Raw genomic sequence first — 25643 nt, forward strand, 5'->3', positions numbered from 1 at the left:
CGTGGCCCGGGCTGGGGGATGAGTGTCTAGTCGGTGGCCGCTGGGCAGCCGGGGAGCGGGAGGCTGGGCTTCGGGCTCCGGTGAGTAGCGGGGTCCGGGGCGGGGAGGGCTTTGCATGGAGGGGGAGGGGGCCGGGCAGGGGAGGTTTCGAATTTGGTTAATATGCAATGCCCGTAATTAGCATAATTTATATATTTATGATAAAGAGAGAAAAAGGCGCGGGGCCGGGGCGGCGGGCTGCGGCCCGGGAGGCTGGAGCTCTGGGAGTCGACGGCCGTGCTCTGCCCACCTGGGGCCACAGATCCCGGGCCGCGCCCTGGTCCCCGGTCCCCGCGGACACTCGTGGAGGGGCGGCCGCCGAGTGGACGCCCTGCCCTGGAGAGGGGCGGGGTGTCGGGGAGAGGCGCGCAGAGCCCTGGATCCCGGGACGCTTGGGTTCCCTGGCGACCTGTCACCACCACTCCGGAGAGGGCTGGTGGGATTCTGGGTGCAGAGACCTCGCTGCTGCTGGAAGGATGGGGGAATGATGGGAGGGTCACCGTCGATCAGAGCGTGAACACTTCATAAATATTTAATGACAGTATTAGTATTAATAATGTCATAAAACGGGCCCAGTATCTCTTCCCCGGACATTTGCACCTGGCGAGGCTGAGGGATCTCCAGAGTGGCTTCTAAGCCACTTGAGCGCTAAGATCGCCTCCTCCGCTTGGATGGGAAGCCCAAAACCTTTCCGTAGTAGTCACTGCGGCTGAGCACGAGAAAATGAAAGCCTGTCCAGAAGCTTCACTAGGCCAAAGACAGGAAGCTCCTAGCAAACAGAGAAACTGCAGTCTGTTTGCTCTTTCGAATTCCTTGCTCACAAAATAGAAGGCTGGTACCCAGTTGCATGCATGTCACTTTGGTAATCTATGACAGCCAACGCCGCAAACGGGTATACTGGGTGTGTTTTCCATTTTGGTTGAAGTTGGTGCTCAGGATGATATTTCTGTGACCCGGGAACCTCTTTCCATATGCAAAGCAGAACCGCATTCATTCCTTCTATTTAAAAAAAAAAAAAAAAATCAGCGAGCGCCGGACTCAGACAAAGCCCTACCTGTCCTGGAATGAGCAAGCCGATCGCAAACAGGAAAACAAATCAGGTAATGCCAGAGAGAAGACACGCTTGTTTTCTCTTTTCTTCCTGGAGGCACTAAGTAAAGTAAGGCTGTGGTGCACAGCTGTAACCCCAGCACCCAGGGATGAAGCCGCAGGAGAATCAAAGACTAAAGCTACATCTTGAGACTGTGCCTTAAAAACTAAAGACAAACAAAACAAAATCCCAAACACTGACTTCAATAAATGTAAAACAAAAAGGGGTCTGGGATTGATGGCTCAGCAGGTAAGGGCATTTTGCTGCCAAGCCTGCCACTCTAAGTTTGATCCTTGAACCTAGCATGGAGAAGTAGAGTACCCGTGGTACTCGGGTGCCCGCACAGATATACATACGCACACTAAGTAACAAATGTCAGGAGAAAAGAGGAGGAAAAGGAGGAGGAAGAGGAAGAAAAGAAGGAGGAGGAGAAGGAGGAGGAGGAGGAGGAGGAGGAGGAGGAGGAGGAGGAGGAGGAGAAGGAGAAGCAACAAAGGGAAGAAAGAAGCCAAGCAGTGGTGGTGCACACCTTTAATCTCAGCACTTGGGAGGCAGAGGCAGGTGGATCTCTGAGTTTGAGGCCAGCCTGGTCTATAAAGATAGCCTCTGCTCCAAAAACAAAAAACAAAAACAAAAACAAAAAACAGAAAAACAAAAACAAGCAAACAAAAAAAAAGGAAGGAAAGAAAAGAATCTGGAAATAGAGCTCGGAATAGAGAGCATTACATCTATTTGTTCATCAGTTAAATCTCACACACAGGCACACACGCACACACGCATGCATGCACGCACACCCACATACACACGTGCTCGGGCACGCACGCACGTGCGCGCGCACACACACGCACCCTGATGATGGTAAGGACAAGATAAACGTCACAGATTAGAAGAAATCAGTGCTGTATGTGGTACTCAATGGTACAGCGCTTGCCTAGCATGCACAAGGGCGAATTCAAACCCCAGAAGAGAAAATTTAAAACTTAATAGAAGAAAAGAAAGAAATGTGTCTTCTAAGGGTTCTCTGCTTCAAGAAAAAAAAAGTCTGTTTTTTTAAAAAAAGCCAGGCAGTGAAAGTACAGGCCTTTTATTCCAGCACTGGAGAGACAAAAGTAGGTGGATCTTTGGGAGCTCAAGGCCAGCCTGGTCTTAGTGAGTTCCAGGACAGGCAAGGCTATGCAGAGAAACCCTGTCTCTGAGAGGGGAGGGGGAAGAAGAAAAACAAAACTGGTATAAACACGTATTCCCCTCCAAGACTTATTTTGACATTATAACATTAGTGCTTGGATGGTGATTCAGTGAGTGAGTACATGCTTCCGTGTGCAGGGCCACATATAAACAAGTAAATAAAAATATAATAGTAATCTTTTACATTTCATATTTTATGATTTAAAACTTTTTTTTTTTTTTTTGTTTTTCGAGACAGGGTTTCTCTGTGTATCTCTGGCTGTCCTGGAACTCACTCTGTAGACCAGGCTGGCCTCGAACTCAGAAATCTGCCTGCCTCTGCCTCCCAAGTTCTGGGATTAAAACATCTTCTATGAATGCTTTACTTCAGTTAAAATAATAGCCATAATAGGACCAGGGATATAACTTCATCGGGATAGTGCCTGCCCATACATTCCTAGGGCCCCATCAGGCCTGGGAGGCAGGAAGACAAGATGTTTGAAGTCGTTTTGGAGGCATAGGGAGTTCCAGCTCAGGCTGGAATACGTTGCAACCTTGTCTCAACAAACAAGTCAACCAAAACAATAGTAACACTTAAAGAGTGTTTGCACGTGAGGCCCTACTGAAAATGCTTGACATCAGGGGTTCTCAACCCTTCTGGACAGGGGTCAAGCCCTTTCACAAGGGTCGCATATCAGATATTAACATTGCTATTCATAACAGTATCAAAATTAGAGTTAGGAAATAGCAAGGAAATAATTTTATGTTTGGGGGTCACCACAGCTCGAGGGTCTGTCTTAAAGGGTCTCAGCATTGGTAGGATTGAAAACTTCTGTCTTACATAAACCGAGTTACATATAGAAACCCTGTTGGAAAAATGTTACCACAGGGGCTGGGGGTATGGCCCAATCCTTGAGAGCACTTGCTGCTCTAGCAGAGAACCCAGGTTCTGTTCCCAGTTGCACATAGCCCCTCCCCACCTGCCCATAAAATCCAAAGCAGGGAAATCCACAGAGAAGACAGATGAGGGAGTTCCCTAACTGGAAAGGGAGTGCCAGCAGAGTTTCTAAAGTGGATGTAAAATTTCCTTTTAGTTCATTGAAAATGCTCTTAAACCAGAAGTGCTGATGGCTGCGCAACATTGTAAGTGTATAAAATTCCTCTGAAATACACACTTGAAAATGATTTTTTAAAAATGAAATACAAAAAAAAAAAAAAAAGAAAGCTGGGCAGTGGTGGCCCACGCCTTTAATTCCAACACTTGGGAGGCAGAGCCAAGTGGATTTCTGAGTTTGAGGCCAGCCTGGTCTACAGAGTAAGTTCCAGGACAGCCAGGGCTACACAGAGAAACCCAATCTCGAAAAACCAAAAAAAAAAAAAAAAAAAAAAAAAAAAAAAAAAAAAAAAAAAAAAAAGAGCCAATACTTTTTAAAAAGACTTATTTACTTATTTTTTGAGTAAACACACCACAGAAGGGCATCAGATCTCGTCACAGATGGTTGTGCACTACCATGTGGTTGCTGGGAATTGAACTCAGGACCTCTGGAAGAGCAGTCAGTGCTCTTAACCACTGAGCCATCTCTCTAGCCCTAAAATGATTTTTTTTCTTTTCTTTCTTTTTTTTTTTTCGAGACAGGGTTTCTCTGTGTAGCCCTGGCTGTCCTGGAACTCACTCTGTAGACCAGGCTGGCCTTGAACTCAGAAATCTGCCTGCCTCTGCCTCCCAAGTGCTGGGATTAAAGGCGTGCACCACTACCGCCCAGCCCTAAAATGATTTTAAAGTGGTAGCCCATGCCTTGAATCCTAGCACTCAAGAGACAGAGGCAGGCTTTCTGAAGTTCTAGGCTAGCCTGGTCTACATAACTGAGTTCCAGTCTGGCGAACTAGTGAGACACACACACTCCCCTTCTCTCCCCTCAAAAAAAAAAAAAAAAAAAAAAGTTAAAGTGGACGTTGGAGATGGAGTTTGGTGATGAATGCTGGCTAGTACACACTGAGCCTTGAGTTCTATCCCCAGCACCGCAGAAAGAGAGATGAATAATACAATAAAATGGCTAAACCGGTGAGTTCCCTATCATGTGAATTTATGTTTGTTGGGGCTGCTATATCAAAATACCATAAATCAGGTATCTGGTAAACAATAAAAGTTCAGCTCAGGATACTGCAAGCTGAGCAGTCCTAGGTCAAGTTGTCCGGGGACACCTGTTTCCTCTCCCTATGAAGACTCTGCCCCAGATCACTGTAACCCTCCAGGAGGCTCCCAGCAAATCCATCTCCCACCTCAGGGTTAGGATTCTAGCGTAGGAACTAAGAGGGGTACAAACATCAGACCACAGCAGAATTGTGCCCAAATTTAGAAGGGGTTGTGGGGCTGGGGATAGAGCTCTGTGGTAGAACACTTGACCAGTATGCTCAGGAACTTTGGATTCAGTGTAGCCCTGGCTGTCCTGGAACTCACTCTGTAGACCAGGCTGGCCTCGAACTCAGAAATCCGCCTGCCTCTAAGAATTATTTGTTTATTTTTTATATATATTAATACACTGTCGCTGTCTTCAGACACACCAGAGGAGGGAATTGGATCCCATGACAGACAGTTGTGAGCCACCATGTGGTTACTGGGAATTGAACTCACGACTACTGGAAGAGCAGTCAGTGCTCTTAACCGCACAAAAATAAAATTCTTACAAGAGAAAAAAATAAGAGAAAAGTAAGTTAGGGGCATAGAACAGTGCCGTGGGTTTCCTCAACTGTGACAGAGTGACAATAAGCCCCATTCCCCCAGAGTAGGGCTGAGTAATATGTCGGTATCCCATAAAACACTCATCACATAGTGAGTACCCAAACTGAATGTCAATTAGTGTCCTTCACAAATGTCTAACCTGTTGGCCTTTTTTCCCTTTTTCTTTTCCTTCCTTCCTTCTTTTCTTTCTTCCTTCTTTCTTTCCTTCCTTCCTTCCTTCCTTTTAATGGCTCCACCCAGACAGCCTGTCTTCACATGGGGTTCTCCCGCTCTTCCTTGCTGCACCCGGCAGGCCATCCACCACTGGGAACATACTCCCTCCTGTGTACAGGCCAACATGGTCCTAGAACCACTGCCGCAGAGAGGCTGACTCTGTGAAACCCTCCCCTGAACCAGGGGCACCAGAGGATGTGGGGGAGAAGCAGTCTAGGAAGCGGGAGTTTTAGGAATAGCTCCTGAGTTGGAGATCACCACGGGGTTTGATTCTGTCTCTGCTGCTCTTCAGGAAACCTGTCCAGGGAAACACTGATACCCACAACATCCCTCTCCCCGTTGGTAGGGGCTCTGGGTGGTTATTAGTTTCACCTTGGGTTTTGCTGGGTTGCTGTCACCCATTGGACAGGAAGTGGAAGTGGAGGAACCCTCTAAGAATAGATATCTGGCCCTCTCTTTTTCCTTTGCCATCCAAAACATGGGTCAGGTGTTCTCCTGGGATGTTAAAATAAGAGTGTTCCTCCTGTCCACCCTCTGCAGGGCAGGGTTTCTCTGTGTAGCCCGACTGTCTAGAACTCGCTCTGTAGACCGGGCTGGCCTTCCTGTCCACCCTCTGCAGGGCAGGGTTTCTCTGTGTAGCCCGACTGTCTAGAACTCGCTCTGTAGACCGGGCTGGCCTTCCTGCCCACCCTCTGCAGGGCAGGGTTTCTCTGTGTAGCCCGACTGTCTAGAACTCGCTCTGTAGACCGGGCTGGCCTTGACTTTACAGAGATTCACCCTCCTCTGCCTCCTGAGACTAGGATTAAAGGTGTGCACCGCGTGGCTAGAGTGGGAGTCTTTAACATTCTTAGACTCCTGCTTTTCCCCTTCCCTGTGCTCTTGGGAGAGCCTGGCCTCTCTGCCCTCCTGACATTCTGTTTCTGACTTCTCTAGATAGTCTGAACATTGCACCCTGTCACATCAGCCCGTGCTTTTCTACTCCTACCCAGGATGCACTAGGTGAGGGCTGGCGCCCACCCCACCCTACTGTGACCATGGATCCTGGAGCCGGACCTGACTCGTCTCTGACTGTCAATGAGCAGGTATCTTCTGGGGTGAAAAGTGGGGCTGTCGAGGGTCCTGACTGAGGGGTGGTGTGGCCAAGAGAGACAGACATAATGGGCCTCATTTGTCCCTTATTAAAGTTTATGGTCGGGACTGGAGAGATGGCTCAGTGGTTAAGAGCCTTGAGTGCTCTTCCAGAGGTCCTGAGTTCAATTCCCAGCAACCACATGGTGGCTCACAACCATCTGTAATGGGATCTGATGCCCTCTTCTGGTGTGTCTGAAGAGCTACAGCGTACTCATATACATTAAATGAATGAATGAATGAATGAATGAATGAATGAAAGAATTTTTAAAAAAGTTTATGGTCACCGCAGTCCACTTGTCTAGAGCAAGCATGTTAGGGCCTCAGGGGTTGAGTTTGGTATTTTTATGTTGCAACAGGGTTGGGGTCTGATGTCTTCTTCTGGCCTCTGAGAGCACTACATGTATGTGGTGGTGTACATACATGGTGTACGGACATACATACATGCAGGCAAAACAACCGTACCCATAAAATAAAAAGTAAGATCTAAAAAAATATTTTAAAATACATGCCAGGTGGTGGTGGCACACGCCTTTAATCCCAGCACTTGGGAGGCAGAGGCAGGAGGATTTCTGAGTTCGAGGCCAGCCTGATCTACAGAGTGAATTCCAGGACAGCCAGGGCTACACAGAGAAAACCTGTCTCGAAAAAAAACAAAAAAATAAAAAATAAAATACACAAATACTGATAAGTGTTTGAACATGTGATTTAGATTTTTTTTAATGCTTCTGTATATTTCCTATGTTTTCTGAAATGGCATTTGTTTATTCCTTGAAAGAAAACAGGCCAGCATCTTTGAAATGTAAACAGAGTGAAGTGCCTCACAGGTCAAGGTCTGCCAAAGGAACATGCTTTGGTACACATTAATTCTTTTCGATGACTCTCCCTGATTCCTTCACTCGCACAGTCTCTGGCTGCAGCCAGTTCTCAGAGAGCACTGTGGGTGTAGTTCCAGGTACAGTTCACGGGAAAGGAAGGTTGACACGAGCCTTTTTCACCTGTGAAATTCACCTGGGAGGCTTCAGGGCCAGGATGGCACATTTAAGCAATGGTATAAAGATCTTAGTGCGGGATGTTTGGCAGGGCTGACTCATGGATGGCGCCCTGGGCTTTCGAGAATGCCTGTAATAGACAGCCCAAAGGGTCAGGAACAGGTCAGGGTGAGGCAGGAGAAACTGCATTTTGGTAATTGACTTCTTGACTCTTCTTTGGGGGAAATTAGCCTGCAGGGAAATTCTGGTATCCTGAGTTTAAAAGCTACTCAAGGGTTGCAGAGATGGCCCAGTGGGTAAAACCATTCTGGGGCATAAGACAACCAGAGCCTCAGAGCCCATATAAAACTCTGGGTGTGGTGATGAGTGTCTATAATTTCGGCCTTCCTGCTAGAAGCTGAGAGAACATCTGGAAGCTGAAGGGAGTACACAGCCTGGCAGGAGGGAGAGAGAGCCCGCCTCAGCAAGGCAGAAGAGAACAAGCTCCTGACAGTTGCCTTTGAACTCTACATAAGTGCATGTGCACGCACGTGCACACGCGCACGCACACACACACACACACACTAATAATGAACAGTATAACCTAAGGTGCTCAGTGCTACAGTGCATCCATCCACTTCCCACATCCCTTCTGGGGAGCCTCCAGGTGGTCTCTAGGGACGTTAGGACAGATTTCTGCTGCGTCCCCATCTTGTTATGAGTAGTACTAAAATCTCGGCTGCTGAGAGGATGCTCTCACAAGCTTGCCGAATGAACCCTTTTGCACTTCCGGAGCTAAGTACGAGACAGGGGACACACAGAAACACCTTCTGGTAGGTTGGCTCTGTGCAGCTTCTCTCTCTGCCTCTGGGCTACTTTCTTCTAACAGCTCCAGGCTGGAAATCAGGGACAGTAGTCTGGCCTCTGTGAGACTGGTTCTGGCAGTCTCACAGAGCATGCCATTCTCTGGATTGGAGCTTTACTCTCTGAGTCCTCCACCCTTCTAGTCATCCCCAGAGCTGTGGACCCTTTCCCCCTCACTGTCCCCATCCTCTGTTTGCAGGTCATTGTGATGTCAGGCCACGAGACCATCAGAGTATTGGAAGTCGGAGTGGATGCCCAGCTTCCAGCCGAGGAGGAGAGTAAAGGACTGGAGAACGTGGCAGCTGGTGGCTCCCAGAGTGGAGGCCCTGCTGAAGCCAGTGGACCTCCTGGTGAAGCTGGGTCATGTGACCCAGACCATTCTCCAGAGGCAACCGGTATGAGGCTACTCTTTTGATCTGGTACTGGGCACAGGTGGCATTAGGGTCTTGTCGTTCTGCCCACGTGGCCTCTGGCCACAGTCCGTAACTCTGGCCAGTTTCTAGGAATACCCTGCCCCCATTGTATCTGGGATTGTTTCCTTTCTGTCTCACCCAGGCCTGAGTAGAGATAGCTCAGGGAGAAGCCTGGTACAAGTTCAGCCTGGAGGGGATCTTAGTCCACAGCAGACCGAACCCCCCTTTTCAGCAAGCTTCTGGCCACGTTTAACTGTGGTTACTTGCATGAGCGTGAGTGAAGGATCAGTTTCTAGGATGCAGACAAGGTACCAGTGGCTATTCCACCGAAGGAAGCGACTGCCCAGTATTTACGGAGCCATAATTCCTTAGCGAGGAGCGAGGTGCCACGAACACCTTGCCCGTGCATGAGTTACTGGTGACAGGCCTCGCCTTGTGAAGATCTTGTGCAGGTAACAATAGCTTTCTTAGTCTCTACGTGCGACAGCTGTGTCATGACCAGAAAACACCATTTCACAGCCCTGCCCATCTCTGGCTTTTACATTCTTCCAGCTTCCTCTTTTGAGTCATTCCCTAAGCCTTCAAGAAGTGCTACAGATATGCCTCTTTTGAGAAATTCCCTAAGCCTCCCATCACTCACTCTCTACACTTTGACAGTTTTGAGTCTCTGAATTAGCTGTCACCCACTGTCAAAAGACAGCTCTCTGTTGGAGAATGAGGTCACTGATGTTGTGACTGACAGCTGGTCCTTCTGTCCCTTGTCCTTTTCTAGACATCACATGCTGGTTTTTGGGAGTCCAGTGACATCACTACTAGTCTGTCTTCTGGGGGCGGGGGTTGGGGGGGAAGCATTTCTAAGGGAAAGTGCCTCCAAGAGGGGACAGGACAGACAACGACTCTGCTCCTGCCACGCTGTGGACTCAGCAGGGCCATGTGGAATGAGCTCCTTTTCAGAAAAAAAATTCAGGGAGTTTCTTGGCTTAGTCCACAGTACCCCCTTTGCCCATTTGCCTGTCTTCTTGACCCCGTTTATTTCTGGTGTCAGAATTCTCTCGTTATCCAAACCTGCTCTCAGAAACTGACCTACATTAGCTGCTTCCACTTTAGTGTCTTCTCTCAGAAAGCCTTCCTCCAGGTCGGGGAGTTTGAGCCGTGGGCAGTCAGTGAGGGAGGTATTTGAGGTACTGTCTGAGCAACTGTACGTGGAGACTGTGCGGGACCTTTCTGTAGCTGCAATATTAAGAAAGGTCCGTGCTGATCAAAACAAGTCCAAACTGGAAACGCTCTCATGGTGAACAGAATGTAGTGGCTCACGCCATTCTAGTCCTTGTGACACGCTGTGTGTTCATTCTCGGGGCACTGGAGGGTAGGCTCTGGAGGATGAGACATACTCATGTTCTTTCATGTGCCTATTTTTTTTGTTTGTTTGTTTTTTTTGAGACAGGGTTTCTCTGTGTAGCCCTGGCTGTCCTGGAACTCACTCTGTAGACCAGGCTGGCCTCAAACTCAGAAATCCGCCTGCCTCTGTCTCCCAAGTGCTGGGATTAAAGGCGTGCACCACCACTGCCGGGCTGTGCCTATTATTTTTTTAATTAATTTTTCCTTAGCTTTATTTCTGTGTATGGGTGTTTTGCCTGCACGTATGCATGCGTGTCTTTTGTATGCCTGAAACCTTCAGAGATCAGAAGAGACTATCAGAGCTCTTGGAACGAGAGTTATAGATGCTGTGAGCATCATGTGGGTCCCTTCCAAGTGCAGCCAGTTCTCTTCACTACTCAGCCATCTCTCCATCCCTTGCTGTGCCTATATTCTGTACTGACGTAGTCTCACACATTTGCTTCTGATTTTGGCCACTCTCAAAAATTTTATTCTCATCAACAGTACTTATTTGAATATGTTTGTAGTGTTTTGTTTTGCTTGTAGTGTAGTCCACTAAAATTCTTTTGAAGAAAAGTTACTTGTTGAAGCTGAGTGCTGTGGCACATAACTAATGCCAGCACAGAGAAGGCTGAAGCAGAAGATTGCGCTGAGTCTGAGATCACCTTGGGCTAGATAGTGAGTTCCAGGATAGCAGGGGATAGAGTGACAGGGCCTGTCTCAGAAAAAAAAAATGTCAGGAATTATTACATGGAAATTAAAAAAAAAACTTTTTATCAATAAGAAGAGATAAGATGGGCTTGGTGGTGCATACCTTTAACCCTAGCACTCAGGAGGCAGAAGGAACTCTGGGTTCGAGGCCAGCCTGATTTACAGAGTGAGTTCCAGGACAGCCAGGACTATATAGAAGACCCTGTCTCAATAAAGGAAGGAGGGAAAGAAGGAAGGAAGGAAAAAGGGGGGAAGGAAGGAAGGAAGAAGGAGGGAAGGAAGAAGGGAAGGAGAGACAAATAGAGACAGAGGAGAAGAGAAGGAAGAAGAGGAAGGGGAGGAGGAAGAGGAAGAGGAGGAAGGGGGAGGAGGAAGAGGAAGAGGAAGAGGAGGAGAAAGAGGAGGAGAAGGAGAAACAATTGGCTTTAACAGGTTGCCCACCTGTTCAGAAGGACCTGAGGGTGTGCATAAAGTTCTGGGTTAGTCTCCCCCACCACATACAACTGGGTTCAAACACCACTGCCATCCCAGCCAGTGGGAGGTGGAGGCAACCAGGGGTTTGAGCAGATCAAAGGAACAGGACAGTGATAAAAAGTGGGGCCAGGGTGTGTGTCCCAGTCCTGTAATCCCTGCCCTTGGACAGGTGTGTGTCCCACACCTGGAATCCCTGCCCTTGGAGCACTAGGCAGGGCTGAGGTAAGAGGGCTGCTGAGGATTCAGTGTTGGTTTTAAACAAAATCTCAGTCCTTTGATTTTACCAATGTAAACTCAGGCACTAGATGCCGTGGTGAAAGCCTGCTAACTCAGAGAGGCAGAGAAAGCACCCAGCTGACCTTCCTCCACTGCTGACTTCCCAAAAGAAGGAAGTTCTCCCTCTCCTCATTAGCTCAAAAACTCTCAAACTGATTGTCTTTTCTGCTTCCTGTGTGTCTCTCTTTCCATCCTGAATTCCTCTCACTCTATGGTCTTTTTTCCTAAGTTTACTCCCTGTCAACTGGTTGCTTGCGCAGCCTCTTGACCTATGGTTGACTTAATCCTGTTTACAATGAACAGAAAACTAAGACTGAGCTATACTGTGGTATTTTCTAAATAACACAATCCCACAGTGTGATCAAATATCCTGCAACCATTCGAGGCTAGCCTAAATTCAAAACCAGCCTGGGCTACAGAGGGAGAACTGCCACACACACCCCAACCTCCAATCCTCATCACAACAGGACGAAACCAAAGCTAACTAATCTAACTCAGTAGAGAAACAAGTGTGACAGGCGATGGTGGCGCACGCCTTTAATCCCAGCACTTGGGAGGCAGAGGTAGGCGGATTTCTGAGTTCGAGGCCAGCCTGGTCTACAGAGTGAGTTCCAGGACAGCCAGGGCTGTACAAAGAAACCCTGTCTCGAAAAAAAAAAAAAAAAGAGAGAGAGAGAGAGAAACAAGTGTCTTGCTGGTGCTTCTGGGGTGTATAGCCTTTCTGTAAAGCGGTCTGCAAGACCCGGTGCATCTTCGGTTTTGTTTTATGGAGATAGTGTCTCACGAAGTCCAGGAGAGGGCTTACAGGTGTGCACTGTCAATTTCAGCGTGCCACCATGCATGGTTCTGTCTTGCTAGGTAGTATATAGTCCAGGCTGACCCTGAACTCTTTCTGAATTCTCTATTCTCTTGCCCGGGCCTTCTGTGTACTGGGACTAGAGATGTGACACACACTGTGTCTATGGTCCTAATTTGGCACGAAGACCTCTTAAAACAGGTGTTCCCCTTCTCTAGATGGTGAGCTTTTAGCCTTTTGGGGGGCTTCTTTCCACAGGATGATTTACTATTTATGTGTGTACACGCACACATAGCACAAGCATGGCATGTGCACACGTTGAGGCCAGAGAACATACATGGTTGTTCTCTTCTGCTTCCATGTAGTTCTGGGGACTATATTCAGGTTGTCCAGCTTGTCAGCAAGAACTCTTACCTGCAGGGCCATTTTGCCAACCCCACATTCCTATGTTCTTATATTTCACTACATTTTGACCAACAAAATTCTTTCCAGTGTCCCTATATTCAGAACATCCTGACCATCCCTGGCTTTCCCCAGCAGTTACCAATGCGTCTCCCTCCCTGGAGAAGAGAAATCTGGTGCATGGCTTTCTAGTTTGTAAGGCCTGTGTCTGTGTGTGCCTTTAGTTCTTTCAACTTTCTGAGTCTTACTATTTTAAGTTCTGGGAACTTAACTATAGGCTTAGGCTAAGTTGATTTAAAAACAAAAACAAAATCCCGCAAACACACAAAAAAAACCCGAGAACTGGGGCTAGACATGGTGGTGCATACCTTTGATCCCAGCACTCGGGAGGCAAAGGAAGGACGGTCCCTGTGAGTTCGAGGCCAGCCTGGTCTACAGGCCAAGTGTCAGGGCAGCCAGGGCTACACAGAGAACCCTTGTCTCAAAACAGAACAACAAACAAACAACAAAACTGTGAGACAGCAGTTTTAGATCACCTAACTCAGGGCAGTGCAGTCTGCTGAGCATGTTTTACAAAGGAGCTTTGAAATGGGGGTGGGGAAGTAAGAGGGAGAGTGACTGACTGATGACTACTGGTCTCTACTCCTGACACTCTGACTCAAGCCTGGGCCTAGAAATATATGCTCAACCAGGGTTCAGAAGCCACTGATATGCCCAACATCCATCACCTAACAACTAGATTCTATTATTTATTCATTTTTACTTATCTAACTATGTATATGCCTATTTTTAAAAAAGATTTATTTATATATTTATTTATTTTATGTATGTGAGTACACCACCTTTGCTCTCTTCAGACACACCAGAAGAGGGCACCGGATCCCATTACAGATGGTTGTGAGTCACCATGTGGTTGCTGGGAATTGAACTCGGGACCTCTGGAAGAGCAGTCAATGTTCTTAACCACTGAGCCATCTCTCCAGCCCTTGTCTATTTAACTATTTGTGTATCTGTCACCTATGTACCTCTCTATTTACCTATCTATATCTATTTATTTATCTATCATCTATCAATCTATGTTTGTCTATTATTTATATATCTATTTGTCTGTCTGTCCATCCTCTGTCTGTCTGTCTGTCTGTCTGTCTGTCTGTCTGTCGTCTATCCTGCCATGCTGGGGATTGAACCAGGCAAGCAGTCTACCATCACACTGTTCCCCCAGCCTTAGATTCCTGTTATTTTCTGGCTTACTAAAATTATAGGTTTTTGTCTCGCTGTTCTGTGGCTGAGATGTGGTTTCCTGGTAGGGCACCCCAAGTTCCTGAATTGGCCGAGGGAGAGTCGGTGAAAGGTTGTGTTTTTGGAACTTTTGTTTTGGAAGCTCGTAGAAAAGGCCATCTTGACTTCAGGCTTCTCAGCATAGCAGAGAAAAGCTGAGTGGCCTGGGCAGCTCCTGTGACCCTGCACTGTGACAGTGACATGCACAGTTTTCAGGGGTTTGCATTTGCAGGACCTGTCCCTTCCCCAAGCTTCTGAAAACATGGCTTGACTATGGGATAAAGAAGTTTGGGTGCAGGGCTGGAGAGATGGCTCAGAGATGTAGGAGGATGGAGAGCCACACAGGTATGGAGAGCACTCGTGGGGAACAACTTATAAACTTATAGTTAGGTTAGCTAATTGGGATACAACTCTCTTTGTATGGGCATCTTGTTATTAATCATTATCAAACATATAAAGCCTTTGATTAATCTATAAGAATTAGAGTCTTGCCAGGGTTTGCAAGCTGAGAAGCAATGACCTGTGGGTCCAGGGTTTGCAGGCTGGATCAGGAAGCTCAGCTGTCTTCATGCCCTATACCTCTGGGTTCTTGAAGTTCAGGCTGGCCTCGAGGGTATCATGTAGCCGAGGATGAGCTTGATTCATGCTAGCCCCCGCCTCCCAGGTGCAGAAATTATAGATATTTATAACCACACCCCACACTCAGCAGTTTTAAAAAGATATTTCCTGATCCCTTTCCTGCGAATCTAACACAGATGGTTTGCAGGGATCTGTGAAAAACTTGCTGGTTTTTTTTTTTTTTTTTAAGTTAAGGCTTCACTAAGCAGCCGGGCAGTGGTGGCGCACGCCTTTAATCCCAGCACTTGGGAGGCAGAGACAGGCAGATTTCTGAGTTCGAGGCCAGCCTGGTCTACAGAGTGAGTTCCAGGACAGCCAGGGCTACACAGAGAAACCCTGTCTCGAAAAACAAAAAACCAAAAAAAGAAAAAAAAAAAAAAAGAAGAAGAAGTTTGGTTGCTAGCTGAACTCAGGATAGCTGCCTCTTTCTGTCAGCTCCAGGTTCTCCTCCCTGACATACGTTTGCTTCAGGCTCTGTGACTGCTATGTCACAGACCACAGTGTCCTACAGAGCCAGGCAGTGATGAGCTGGGAGCCAGCTTTGCAGAGACCCACATTTCCTTCCACTCGAGATGGAAAGAGGGTACCTACCTTGTGGATCTGGCCCAGGGCTACCCGGCTTCCTAGTCATTACCAGCAACACTTGGGAAGCTGCCAGGGGCCAGGGAAGGCTACCAGCTCCTAGGCTACATGCAGAAGAACAGCATGGCCACTCCTCCACTCACAACAGGCTCACTCTTGTTCTTCTTTCTCTCCATCCCGTGTGAAGTGAAGTCACTGCCCGGAATCCCTCCGAGTCCTGCCCCAGCCGTCGCCACCTTCAGCCAAGCACCAAGCCAGCCTCAGGCATCACAGACCCTGACGCCACTGGCTGTGCAAGCTGCCCCCCAGGTAAGGACCACAGCAGGGAGCTGGACGGAGGGCAGAGGGCAGGAGCAGGCATGGGGCTGCATGAGGCAGTGGCCTGAGCGAGGGCCTGTCCTACTAGGTACCTCTAGGTTACCCCTGCCCCAACTCAGGCCCATAAGAGAAGAGGATGAACATTTGCTGAACACTTTCCTTGGGTCCTGACAGGACTGGCGTTAACTCTTTCATGAGAGGATTTGTGCTTGTCGAGTGATATAATGAGTGAACGCCCTTGTCAGCCTCTCCTGCACACGGGTTAATGCCTTGAAGAGTTAATGAATGAATGGCCCGTCTTCAGTTAAGTTATAAAACTGCCCAGCCAATAAAAAGCTGCCTGTAGAATCCTGCAGGCCAGCAGAGCCTGCTTGACCCCTGTTCCATGCACTGATCTCTCTGGTCAAGGGTGCCCTCCGCTAGAGTTCCTCAGAGGTCTCTGTGGATGTTTGACCACTGCTGCAGCCTCTGGTCCCTGATCCCTGACCACAAAACAGTGGACATACCAAACCGTCAGCTCTGAGAAAAACACAGACCGAAGAGGTTGTACATATATACATACACACACACATACAGATGTACATATATGTCATATATGTACATATATGTACATATATATATATACACACATACAGATGTACATATATGTCATCTATGTATCCATCCATGCCTGGGGATCCTGCTCTGTCCTGGAGGCAGGCCTGGGCCTTTTCCCAGTCAAGATCTCTGTACACAGTATATACGTATGTACACGTGTATGTATATGTATATATCATGTATATGTATATATCAACAATCAATGAAAAAAGAGAGGCCATGAAATTGAAAGAGAGCAAGGAGGGGTGTGTTAGAGACTGGGGTGGGGGGGAGAAGGAGAAAAGGATGTGATTATATTATAATTTTAAGAAATAATAAAAAAGAACAGACACTGGACATGCCAGTATGGGCCCAGGGAAGGTCTGGGAGGCACCAGATTGGGGGGGGGGGGGGCAGTGCATCCTGCTCTGCCTCGGAGGAATGCCTGGGTGTTTTCCTGGGCAAGTTCTCTGCACGTGGTATTGTGTGGTCCGGTCACCCACAAGGTTAGGTCTGCTGGGCCTCTTTGCTCGCCTCTGGCCTTTGCCCCAATGCCCTCAGATGCTTGTTTGTGCTCAGCTGGGTCTAAGAGACCCCTGGTTTGCGCTATCTGTGGATGTTGATTTTTTATTTTATTTTTTTCTTTTCTTTTTGAAATCTCGTTTGCTCTTGCAGGTCTTGACTCAGGAAAGCTTAGCCACAGTTCTGACAGGAGTTATGGTCCCAGCAGGGGCTGTTACTCAACCTCTTCTTATCCCCATCGGTATTACAGGTCAAGTGGCTGGGCAGCAGGGGCTGGCCGTGTGGACAATCCCTACAGCAACTGTGGCTGCCCTCCCAGGACTGACCGCGGCCTCTCCCACGGGGGGAACTTTCAAGCCACCTTTAGCTAGTCTCCAAGGTAACGGCAACTCTCCCCAGGACTGCACCAGGCCCCCACTACACCCTATGCTGAAACCCTTGCACGGGTATTTACCATGTTGGACTCAGAACTCGCGGCTCACCAGGGGCAACAATCCTGGATTCTGGATCCAGTGTCATAGGCACCCAGCCACAGAGCCGCAGCACTGCCTCGGATCTCTAGGCCAGGATACCAGGCTGGCCAGCAGGCCTGCCTTTCTTCAGCCAGCTGCCTGAGACTGTCCCCTCCCCCCAACAGCATCTACCCCATGACCAGCAAGAAAGACTGCAAGAAGATTCAACCTCTGGTTCTCGAACCTACACGTCTACTGACCCAAGGGTTGGGGGGGAGGGAGTGAGAGATGTTGCATGTGCCAGCCCTTCAAGAATCGAGGGAATTGCAGCTGCCCCGTGGCCACTGCCTCCAGTGGGGGCATTTTCGTCCCAGATCCTTTGGGACTGGAACTGTGCCGTGTCGTGGCTAGGCGCTTGAGCACCTGTGTCTCTCTGCCTTGCTCCGTTGCAGCTGCCGTGCTGAACACCGCCCTCCCGACACCCGTACAAGCCGCCCCACCAGTCCAGGCCTCCTCGCCAGCCCAGCCCCGCCCACCAGCTCAGCCCCAGCCGCTGTTCCAGACCCAGCCGCTGCTACAGACCACGCCTGCCATACTCCCACAACCCACCGCTGCCACCGTTGCTGCCCCCACCCCCAAGCCAGTGGATGCCACCCCGCAGATCACCGTCCAGCCTGCAGGCTTCGCATTTAGCCCAGGGATCGTAAGCTGCTGCCCTCACCCAGGGCTGACGAGGGATGGACCAAAGCTTGGGCCAAGGGTGGAACGTCCCCCACAGTGGAGGACCAGCTCCTTGAACACAGCCCTTCCCGACACAGACACGTCAGCAAAGATGGGCTCCCATTGAGGTCTTCTCCTTACGCCTGTCTGCCTGTCCTACCCAGACTAAAGCAAGCGAGCGACGGCTGGGGAGATGCGCCAAACCAGAACCACTGGACTAGCCTTGGGGGTGGGGTATACAGGGGCTGCAGACTTGTAAACTGCCTGAGGCTCACAGCTTCATGCTGGCGTTTATCCGGTGTGGCTCTTGGCATGGAATTAGAGAATTCAGGCATGACTAGGAGCACATCTGTCCCTCTAGTCTGGCCATCTACCCTCTCAGACCTAGTGGGAAAGATTAGTAGGAGTCACTGCTCTGTGACAGTACTCCCCTTCTCTGCGACTGTGCTCCCCTTCCATGTGATTGTGCTCCCCTTCCCTGTGACTGTGCTCCCCTTCCCTGCGACTGTGCTCCCCTTCCCTGCGACTGTGCTCCCCCTTCCATGTGATTGTGCTCCCCTTCCCTGCGACTGTGCTCTCCTTCCCTGCGACTGTGCTCTCCTTCCCTGCGACTGTGCTCACCTTCCCTGCGACTGTGCTCCCCTTCCCTGCTGTTCCCCTGTACTTGTCTCCCAGGCCTTGAGTAGCCAGTGGACTAGAGCCCGCAGCCCACAATCACCGCCCAGGATCCTCAGCCCTCTTCCCTCTCTCTGCTCTTTCTTGCCTCTTGGCCTCTGAGCAAGGCTTTTCCCCCACCCACAGATCAGTGCAGCCTCCCTCGGGGGACAGACGCAGATCCTGGGCTCCCTCACTACAGCTCCAGTTATTACCAACGCCATTCCCAGCGTGCCCGGGATCAGCAGTCAGATCCTCACTAACGCTCAGGGACAGGCAAGTGCTCAAGCTTGGGACCAAGGGCTGGGTCATGGGGCAGACGAGGAAGGGGCTAGCACTTGACCTAAAGGTCATGGCATAGAAACTCAAGTAGGGCATCAGGCTGCTGCTTGTAGCCTCTGGTGGCAGCTCCCCACTGATGTGAAGTTCGGGTTGGGGTAGAGCCAGCCCTCTATCCTGGCAGTGCTAGTTCTAATGGGGGATTTGATTCACAGGGCGCCCACATGTGGGCAGGCTCACGTTAGACTCTCATGTATTAACTCACTTTGTTTTGAGGACAAATCTACCAGGGGATCTTTTGTTTTATGGGACAGAAGGGCAGAATTCAGAAATATTAAACCACATAGCTAAAATGTGACAGAGCAGCAAAGAGCTGATTCACAAAAACACCTTTGCCTGCTCTACCATAGCTCAGGGACAGAGCAAAGAAAGGAAGACCTTGGGTGTGAGTCCTTTACTCTATTGAAGAAACAGAAGCCAGAAGACTTAAGTGGTTTCTCCAAGTCAGCCTCTCTGCCTGCAGCCATGGGGGGGTTGGATTGGTGGTCCTGGGGGTTCCCTTCATATTTGGGGCCCGTGCCTTATTTTCTCCCAGGTTATTGGAGCACTTCCGTGGGTAGTGAACTCAGCTAGCGTGGCCACACCAGCACCAGCACAGAGCCTGCAGGTCCAAGCTGTGACTCCCCAGCTTCTGTTGAATGCCCAGGGCCAGGTGATCGCAACCCTAGCCAGCAGTCCCCTGCCTCAACCTGTGGCTGTCAGGAAGCCAAACACACCGGAGTCCCCTGCTAAGAGTGAGGTACCAGGACTGGAGGTGTGGGTGGGCACAGGAAGGAGATTCTGTCATTCATGGCTACCTTTCAAAAGTGAGAAGTGCTCCCCACTTCCCTGAAGAAGGCTTATATGAGTGCACACATGTCCTGCCCAAGGAGTCAGCACCCATTCTCAGCCCACCACACCACATACGTGTGTCTGTGCCCACAGAGGTCAGAGAAGGTGGGTCGTAAGTGAGCAAAGCAGATTGGGCTCGGACCATCCTCAGGGTGAACAAAATGCTAGGAAAGTCCTGGGTAGTGAGTTCTGTACCCCACCACCACACACCAGACACTGGGGCTTTGGCTCTTTGTCGGCTTTCATTCTAGAAGAGATTTTGGGTGCTCGTTCTATTCCGAGCGATGAGGATGCAAAGACAACTGAGATAAGTTTACTAGCCTTAGGTAGTACTTAGTTACTAGCCTTAGGTAGTACTTAGTTACTAGCCTTAGGTAGATCACAAGTCAGCATCTGAAAGACCACAGGGGAGTTATATATAAAGGGGCTTCGGTACTCCACAAATGATGTTGTGACAGACCGGAGGTCAGGATAGCTTCAGAGGGAGAGGATGAGCTGGGTGTAGTGTGTGCTGTCTCTGGAAACTGGGGCAAGCATGGCGTGCCAGAGCCTGGTTCTCCAACTTGTGTGTCGGAATGTCCAGCAAATCCCGGCAAGGGTGGGGATTCTCCAATAGATCTAAGTGAGACCCACGGATGTGCTGAGGACACTTGGGCCTGTGATTGTCTAATATGTTGCTTCCAAGAAGCTTTCGAATAAGGCCTTAACCTCGTCTTTAAGATAGGGGTTATAGAAATCCGTGCTTAAGTAGTGCGCATCTGTAATCACAGCTTGGGCTATACACGGAGCTCAGTTCCAGCGTGGGTTATGGGATCTTGATTAAAAACAACAACAAAACGCCTAAGTTAGAAGTTTATGAATATTACACCACGGAGTTGACACGTGGGTAATGCCATTAGCTTGCGGTGGTAGTTCTGACTGTTGTAATACAGGAGCGGCTGCTGGGGTTTCCATGGCTGGTAGGTGTGTATCTTGGAAACACAGAGTAGAGTGAAGGATCAGCTGCCGTCAGGTGTGGACTCTTGTACCTGGTTAAGTCGGCAGCTAAGTTTTCCCTTTTCCCCTCTGTTGTCTGCGGTCTCCTACATGCCTAGGGCAGCACCACTGTGCTGCTCCCTAAGCTTTGGAAGATCTAGGGAAAGACTAAGGCCAGTGGCCTGGGGACTAAGGAGCAGGTTTGAGAGCTAACAGGAAGCAGAATCCAGGGAACAGAAAATCCAGGAAAAACCTGCATTTCCTGAAAAGCTTACGGGGTTTTGTTTTGATTCATTTTGAGACAGGGTTTCTCTGTGTAGCTCTGGCTATCCTGGGACTTGCCACGTGAAGAGCAGGCTGGTCTAGAACTGGTAGAAATCTGCCTGCCTCTGCCTCCTTTTTTTTTTGTTTTTTTGTTTTTTTTGAGGCCAGCCTCGAACTCAGAAATCCGTCTGCCTCTGCCTCCCAAGTGCTGGGATTAAAGGCGTGGTATCACACCCAGCTGGTTTTGTTCTAAAATCATACTAATAATGCTAATTTCAGATTATGTGTGTCTTTTCCTGACCGTAAATAAGATGTATAACTAATGAACATTATGTTATAGGGTCGTATAAAAAGTAAAAACCGGGCTGGGTGGACGGGTCAGTGGTGCAGCTGCTTGTGTGTGTGAGAGGACTCGAGTTCCAATCCCCAGCACCCGGGTAAATGTTGGGTGCCTGTGGTAGCTCATCTGTAATTCCAGTGCCTGAAAGGCAGAGGCAGAGGATCCCAGAAGCAGGCTGCTAGCTGAGTCAGCCAGCCACATCAGTGAGCTCTGGGCTCAGCTGAGAAGACTCCAATTCCATGAATAACATGGAAACCTCTCGAGGTCAGGCTCAGGGCTCCACCCTTGCATGCACACTTGTGTATTGACACAGGCACATGTGTGCACACACAGCACAGACACGTGAGAGAAAGAACAGGAATCATGACAGGTGCAGTGATATATACCTGTAATCCTAACATTTGGGAGGTACAGGCAGGAGGATTATAAATTTAAGGTCAGCCTTAGACACGGAGAGATCAAAGCCCATTTATTGTGGATGTTAACAGGCAGTTTACAGTTTTGCTTTTCAATGACCACAGGTGACTGGGTAGGTAAGAACTTCATGTCCATTTCTGCCCTGGTGCTGCTTCACCCAGGACAGCTGACCCCCGAATTAGGCAGGGGTGATGGGGCTTGTGCCTTTTCTCGTAGGTGCAGCCTATCCAGCCGACGACACAAGCCGTGCCCCAGCCTGCCGTGCTCCTCAGCAGCCCTGCCCCCACACTTAAGCCGTCAGCCTCAGCTCCCATTCCGATCACCTGCTCAGAGACCCCTACCGTCAGTCAGCTGGTATCAAGTAAGTGATTTAGAAGAGAAATGTGGGTCTGGGGTCCCCGATACCTATGTAGTCCCAGCTATCGGGAGGCTGAGACAAGAACAGTCTTTGAGCCCTGGAGTTGAAGGACAGCCTAGTGAGATTTTGCCCCAAACGTATCCGTAAGATTTCTGGTGTCCGAAAGGAAAAGGGAAGGTAGAGGTCCAAAGTGGAAAGACAAGAACTTTAAGTTTTCTTTTACGTTTGTTTATTTGTTTGGGAGCCAGGGGCCGGGCACGAGTATCTACTGTGTGCGTGGGGGTTCCCGGGGATTAAACTTGGGGCCTCGGGCTCAGTGGCAAGCGTCTTTACCCACAGAGGCTCCTCCAAGACATGACTTTCATATCCCCTTTCCTGTTGAGTTCCACAGTGGAAGTGGAGGCTGCTTAGCTGTCTGCCCCATTACACTGTGCCACTGGCTGGCTCAGTGTGGCCTCCCACCGAGTTCTGAGGAATAGACAAGGGCAGACATGTGTCTGGCTGGGACCAGGGCAAGGAGCCTGGGAAAGGGTCAGCAGTTAGACCAGAGCATCCTGGGAGAGGATCGGCGGTTAGACCTAAGGGAATTTGAAAACAGATGGTTTCAGTGGGTCGTTCCATGGCCCGTTCCTTCAAGTTGTGTTTGTCCAGGAGACACGGTGATAGGGCCTTTTGATAAGTGTCCTGGATCCCTTTGATGTAACTGTCATCTTCATGCACTTCTCCCTGGTCCCTTCCTCTGGCCTAGAGCCGCACACTCCAAGTCTGGACGAGGACGGGATCAACTTAGAAGAGATCCGGGAGTTTGCCAAGAATTTTAAGATCCGGCGGCTCTCCCTGGGTCTGACACAGACCCAGGTGGGCCAGGCTTTGACAGCGACAGAAGGACCAGCCTATAGCCAATCAGCCATCTGCAGGTAAGCGAGGTTATCCCAGGATAAAGCCAGGGCCTGCTTCATATCGCCGATGGCTCTCATGGGAATCCAGGCATCCAGCCCCGTTCTGTGTGCCCCATGTTTTACACTGCTTCCTTTCATGTAAGGAAGACTGTCCTAGGGAGGGCACAGATACTTAGAGTAGCCAAAGACTGACCACCCAGGCCTTCTGAAGTTTAGACCTGAATTCTGAGTATTTAGACGTTCTTCTGAGAGACCCCAATCCCATTGAAGAATCTTAGCAGGAAAGGGTATCACTTATTAAGTTGGTCTGTCATGGCCCCTCAGCTAGTCAGAACCCCGGTGTGCTCCTGGCTGCCTTGCCTCCCATGCCTGCCAGGTCAGCCCATCCCGAAGGAGCAGCAGGTCTTTTTTGTTGTTGTTGTTGCTACCATGGGAGCATAGAGAGAGGAGGGTGGTCCTCATCTCTGAGGGGGCTTTAAGGTGACTCTTCAAAGGACTTCCAGTCATTTGAGGGTGAACGTTCCTGTCCAGTTAGCACATGCTTAGCGTTTTCCTGTCCTCGCGGAGGCTGTGGCATAGTCTCTTTCTTGAGGCCTGGGATATATAAAGTCTGAGGAATCTAGGCTTTGAGGGGCTGAGAGGATGGGGACACAGAGTAGGACTCGAGCAGCCTTTCCCTCGAGGGAGATGCACTGAAGAGACAGCTACATACCTCTGCCTCTTCCTCAGGTTCGAGAAGTTAGACATCACACCCAAGAGCGCCCAGAAGCTGAAGCCGGTTTTGGAAAAGTGGCTGAACGAGGCGGAGCTCCGGAACCAGGAAGGCCAGCAGAATCTGATGGAGTTTGTGGGTGGTGAGCCCTCCAAGAAACGCAAGCGGCGTACTTCCTTCACGCCACAGGCCATAGAGGCTCTCAACGCCTACTTTGAGAAAAACCCCCTGCCCACGGGCCAGGAGATCACCGAGATCGCTAAGGAGCTCAACTACGACCGTGAGGTGGTGAGGGTCTGGTTTTGTAATCGTCGCCAGACCCTCAAGAACACCAGCAAGCTGAACGTCTTTCAGATCCCTTAGGGCTTACTGTCAGCACTTTGTATTCGTCCCTCAGCAACCAGCTGAAGTCACTGCAGTGGCAGTACCGTGTGCAGCCATGCTTGCCCTAGGTCGTGAGACTCCACCTGTGCATGTGTGTCAATGCCTGCCTCTTCTGCCCACATATGTCACACCCTGGGGGAGGCCCGAGGAGCTGCATGAGGGCCCTAGGCTCTGGGCTGGGCATGTTGGAAGGAGGGGGTTTGTGGGGTTCTTAGAAAAGCACTTTGCCAAGGTGGTTTCTGAAGGGTGAGTTGTGGTTGGGAACCAGAAAGGCTCTGTCTTTGGGTCAGGGCTGTAGCAACTCTTGGGGACAGCTGTGTAGTAGCTCTTGTGTTTGGTGGCACCTTTTACCCTTCCTCTCGCTCCCCTGCGGCTGTTGCCTGTGTGACAACTCACCTGGTGGAACCGCAGCCTTGCACTGCCTCCCTTACTCTGTATATGGGCACACTGAACCTCTTAAAGGACCGAGGAGATGGAATCCAGAGAAGTGTGGTGTGCTGCTCAGACCCACTGTCTGTCTTGATCTTGAGGTTCCCAAGGTGACATCGAGGGGTCGGAGGCCTGAGGTCAGGAGCTCCGAGGTCCCTCCCGGGGTCCTGCTGGTGGTAGGATTGCGATAAGTCAGGATGTTTTCTTCCCCAAACCAAGTTGGAAGGAAGCAGGAGTGAACTCTCCCATCCTGGAGAGCCTTAGATCTGTGGCAGGTCTGGAATTTATAAAGTAAATAAGGCCATCTGCCCAGATTTTAATCTAATCTTCGTTTGCAGCTGTCTTCAAACACAAGAGTAGGGTAAAGGGCTTGGGAAATTCTCCACTGCCCGCTAATGCAGGCAGTGGTAGGGGGCGCAGATTCTGACTTTCTCCTTCTCTTGTGACCACACCCATCTCAGTCCAGGACTGAGATGTCTTCAAAGGAGCAAATTGAATGACAAGCCAGACAGCGAGGAGCTGGCGTAGGGAGGAAGACAGTATCCAGAGGGATGATGGTCCCGGGAGGTCTCTTGTTGAGGCTGACTTAACTCTAGTTTTGTTTGTAACTTTAAGTCTTGGAGGTCTCCAAAGACCTCACTTTGTTCAGTTGTAAACCAAGTCTGTGTGTGAGCAAATCCCAGTCCACACCCCTCTGCGGTGCTCCCCTGAGCCAACAGTGCCCAGGTCAGGGCTTCCCTCAGTAGGTGATGACTGAAAGACTCCTCCAAGGGGACCCAGGAAGGATTTGGACCCAAAGACACTCCAGAGACCGTCTTGCTGTAATTACATGAGTCAGGTCCTTTATTATCGAAGCTTCGGCTGATACGTGCCTCACACAGGAGGTAGAGGTTATCGACCCTGAGACCTAATAGCTTAGGGTTAATATAGGCAAAGGCTGGGGGGAGGGAGAGGGTTGTGGGTAATCACACACAATTGGTTGTTTCAAATGTCTGTAATGTGTGTAAGCAGATCTCACGAGAACTGTCCCTGGTTTCTGTGGCCTTGGGACCCAGTGTGAATGTTTATCTAAGCCAACAGACCATCTGGCTGAATTTAATTCGAAAGTCCTTGGGACCTCTGGTAGGAGTTTTTCTAGAGGAGGCTAAGTCAGACACCACGGGAACAGATTCTCGGAACACTCAATTGACCTTTGTTCTGCATCCCCTGTGACGGCCTTGGGTTAGCAAGCTAGCTGGCCTGCAGTTCTTAACTTATTTGTATTAGTGAATTAAGGCTTCTTGTTATACTATTGATTTTAAACTAACTTAAAATTCC

General features: G+C 49.6%; 1 protein-coding gene across 2 annotated transcripts; it reads left to right on the forward strand.

Annotated features, from left to right (window-relative positions):
* Pou6f1 (POU class 6 homeobox 1) lies at positions 1 to 24628 on the forward strand. 2 transcript variants are annotated; one of them, XM_028782257.1, is made up of 11 exons: positions 1 to 80; positions 6236 to 6328; positions 8409 to 8604; positions 15324 to 15445; positions 16706 to 16931; positions 17457 to 17707; positions 18526 to 18654; positions 19253 to 19456; positions 21761 to 21905; positions 22651 to 22819; positions 23531 to 24628. In XM_028782257.1, the coding sequence occupies exons 2-11, from the start codon at positions 6281 to 6283 to the stop codon at positions 23874 to 23876; spliced, it is 1836 nt and encodes a 611-aa protein (XP_028638090.1). In that variant the 5' UTR covers positions 1 to 80; positions 6236 to 6280; the 3' UTR covers positions 23877 to 24628. The 2 variants fall into 2 exon arrangements, with proteins under 2 accessions (XP_028638090.1, XP_028638091.1); XM_028782258.1 differs by lacking the exon at positions 1 to 80 and having other exon boundaries at positions 5978 to 6328; positions 15329 to 15445; positions 16803 to 16931.
* The last annotated feature ends 1015 nt before the right edge of the window (positions 24629 to 25643 follow it).

This window comes from Grammomys surdaster, unplaced genomic scaffold (assembly GCF_004785775.1).
Source record: "Grammomys surdaster isolate TR1022 unplaced genomic scaffold, NIH_TR_1.0 724, whole genome shotgun sequence".
NCBI lineage: Eukaryota > Metazoa > Chordata > Mammalia > Rodentia > Muridae > Grammomys > Grammomys surdaster.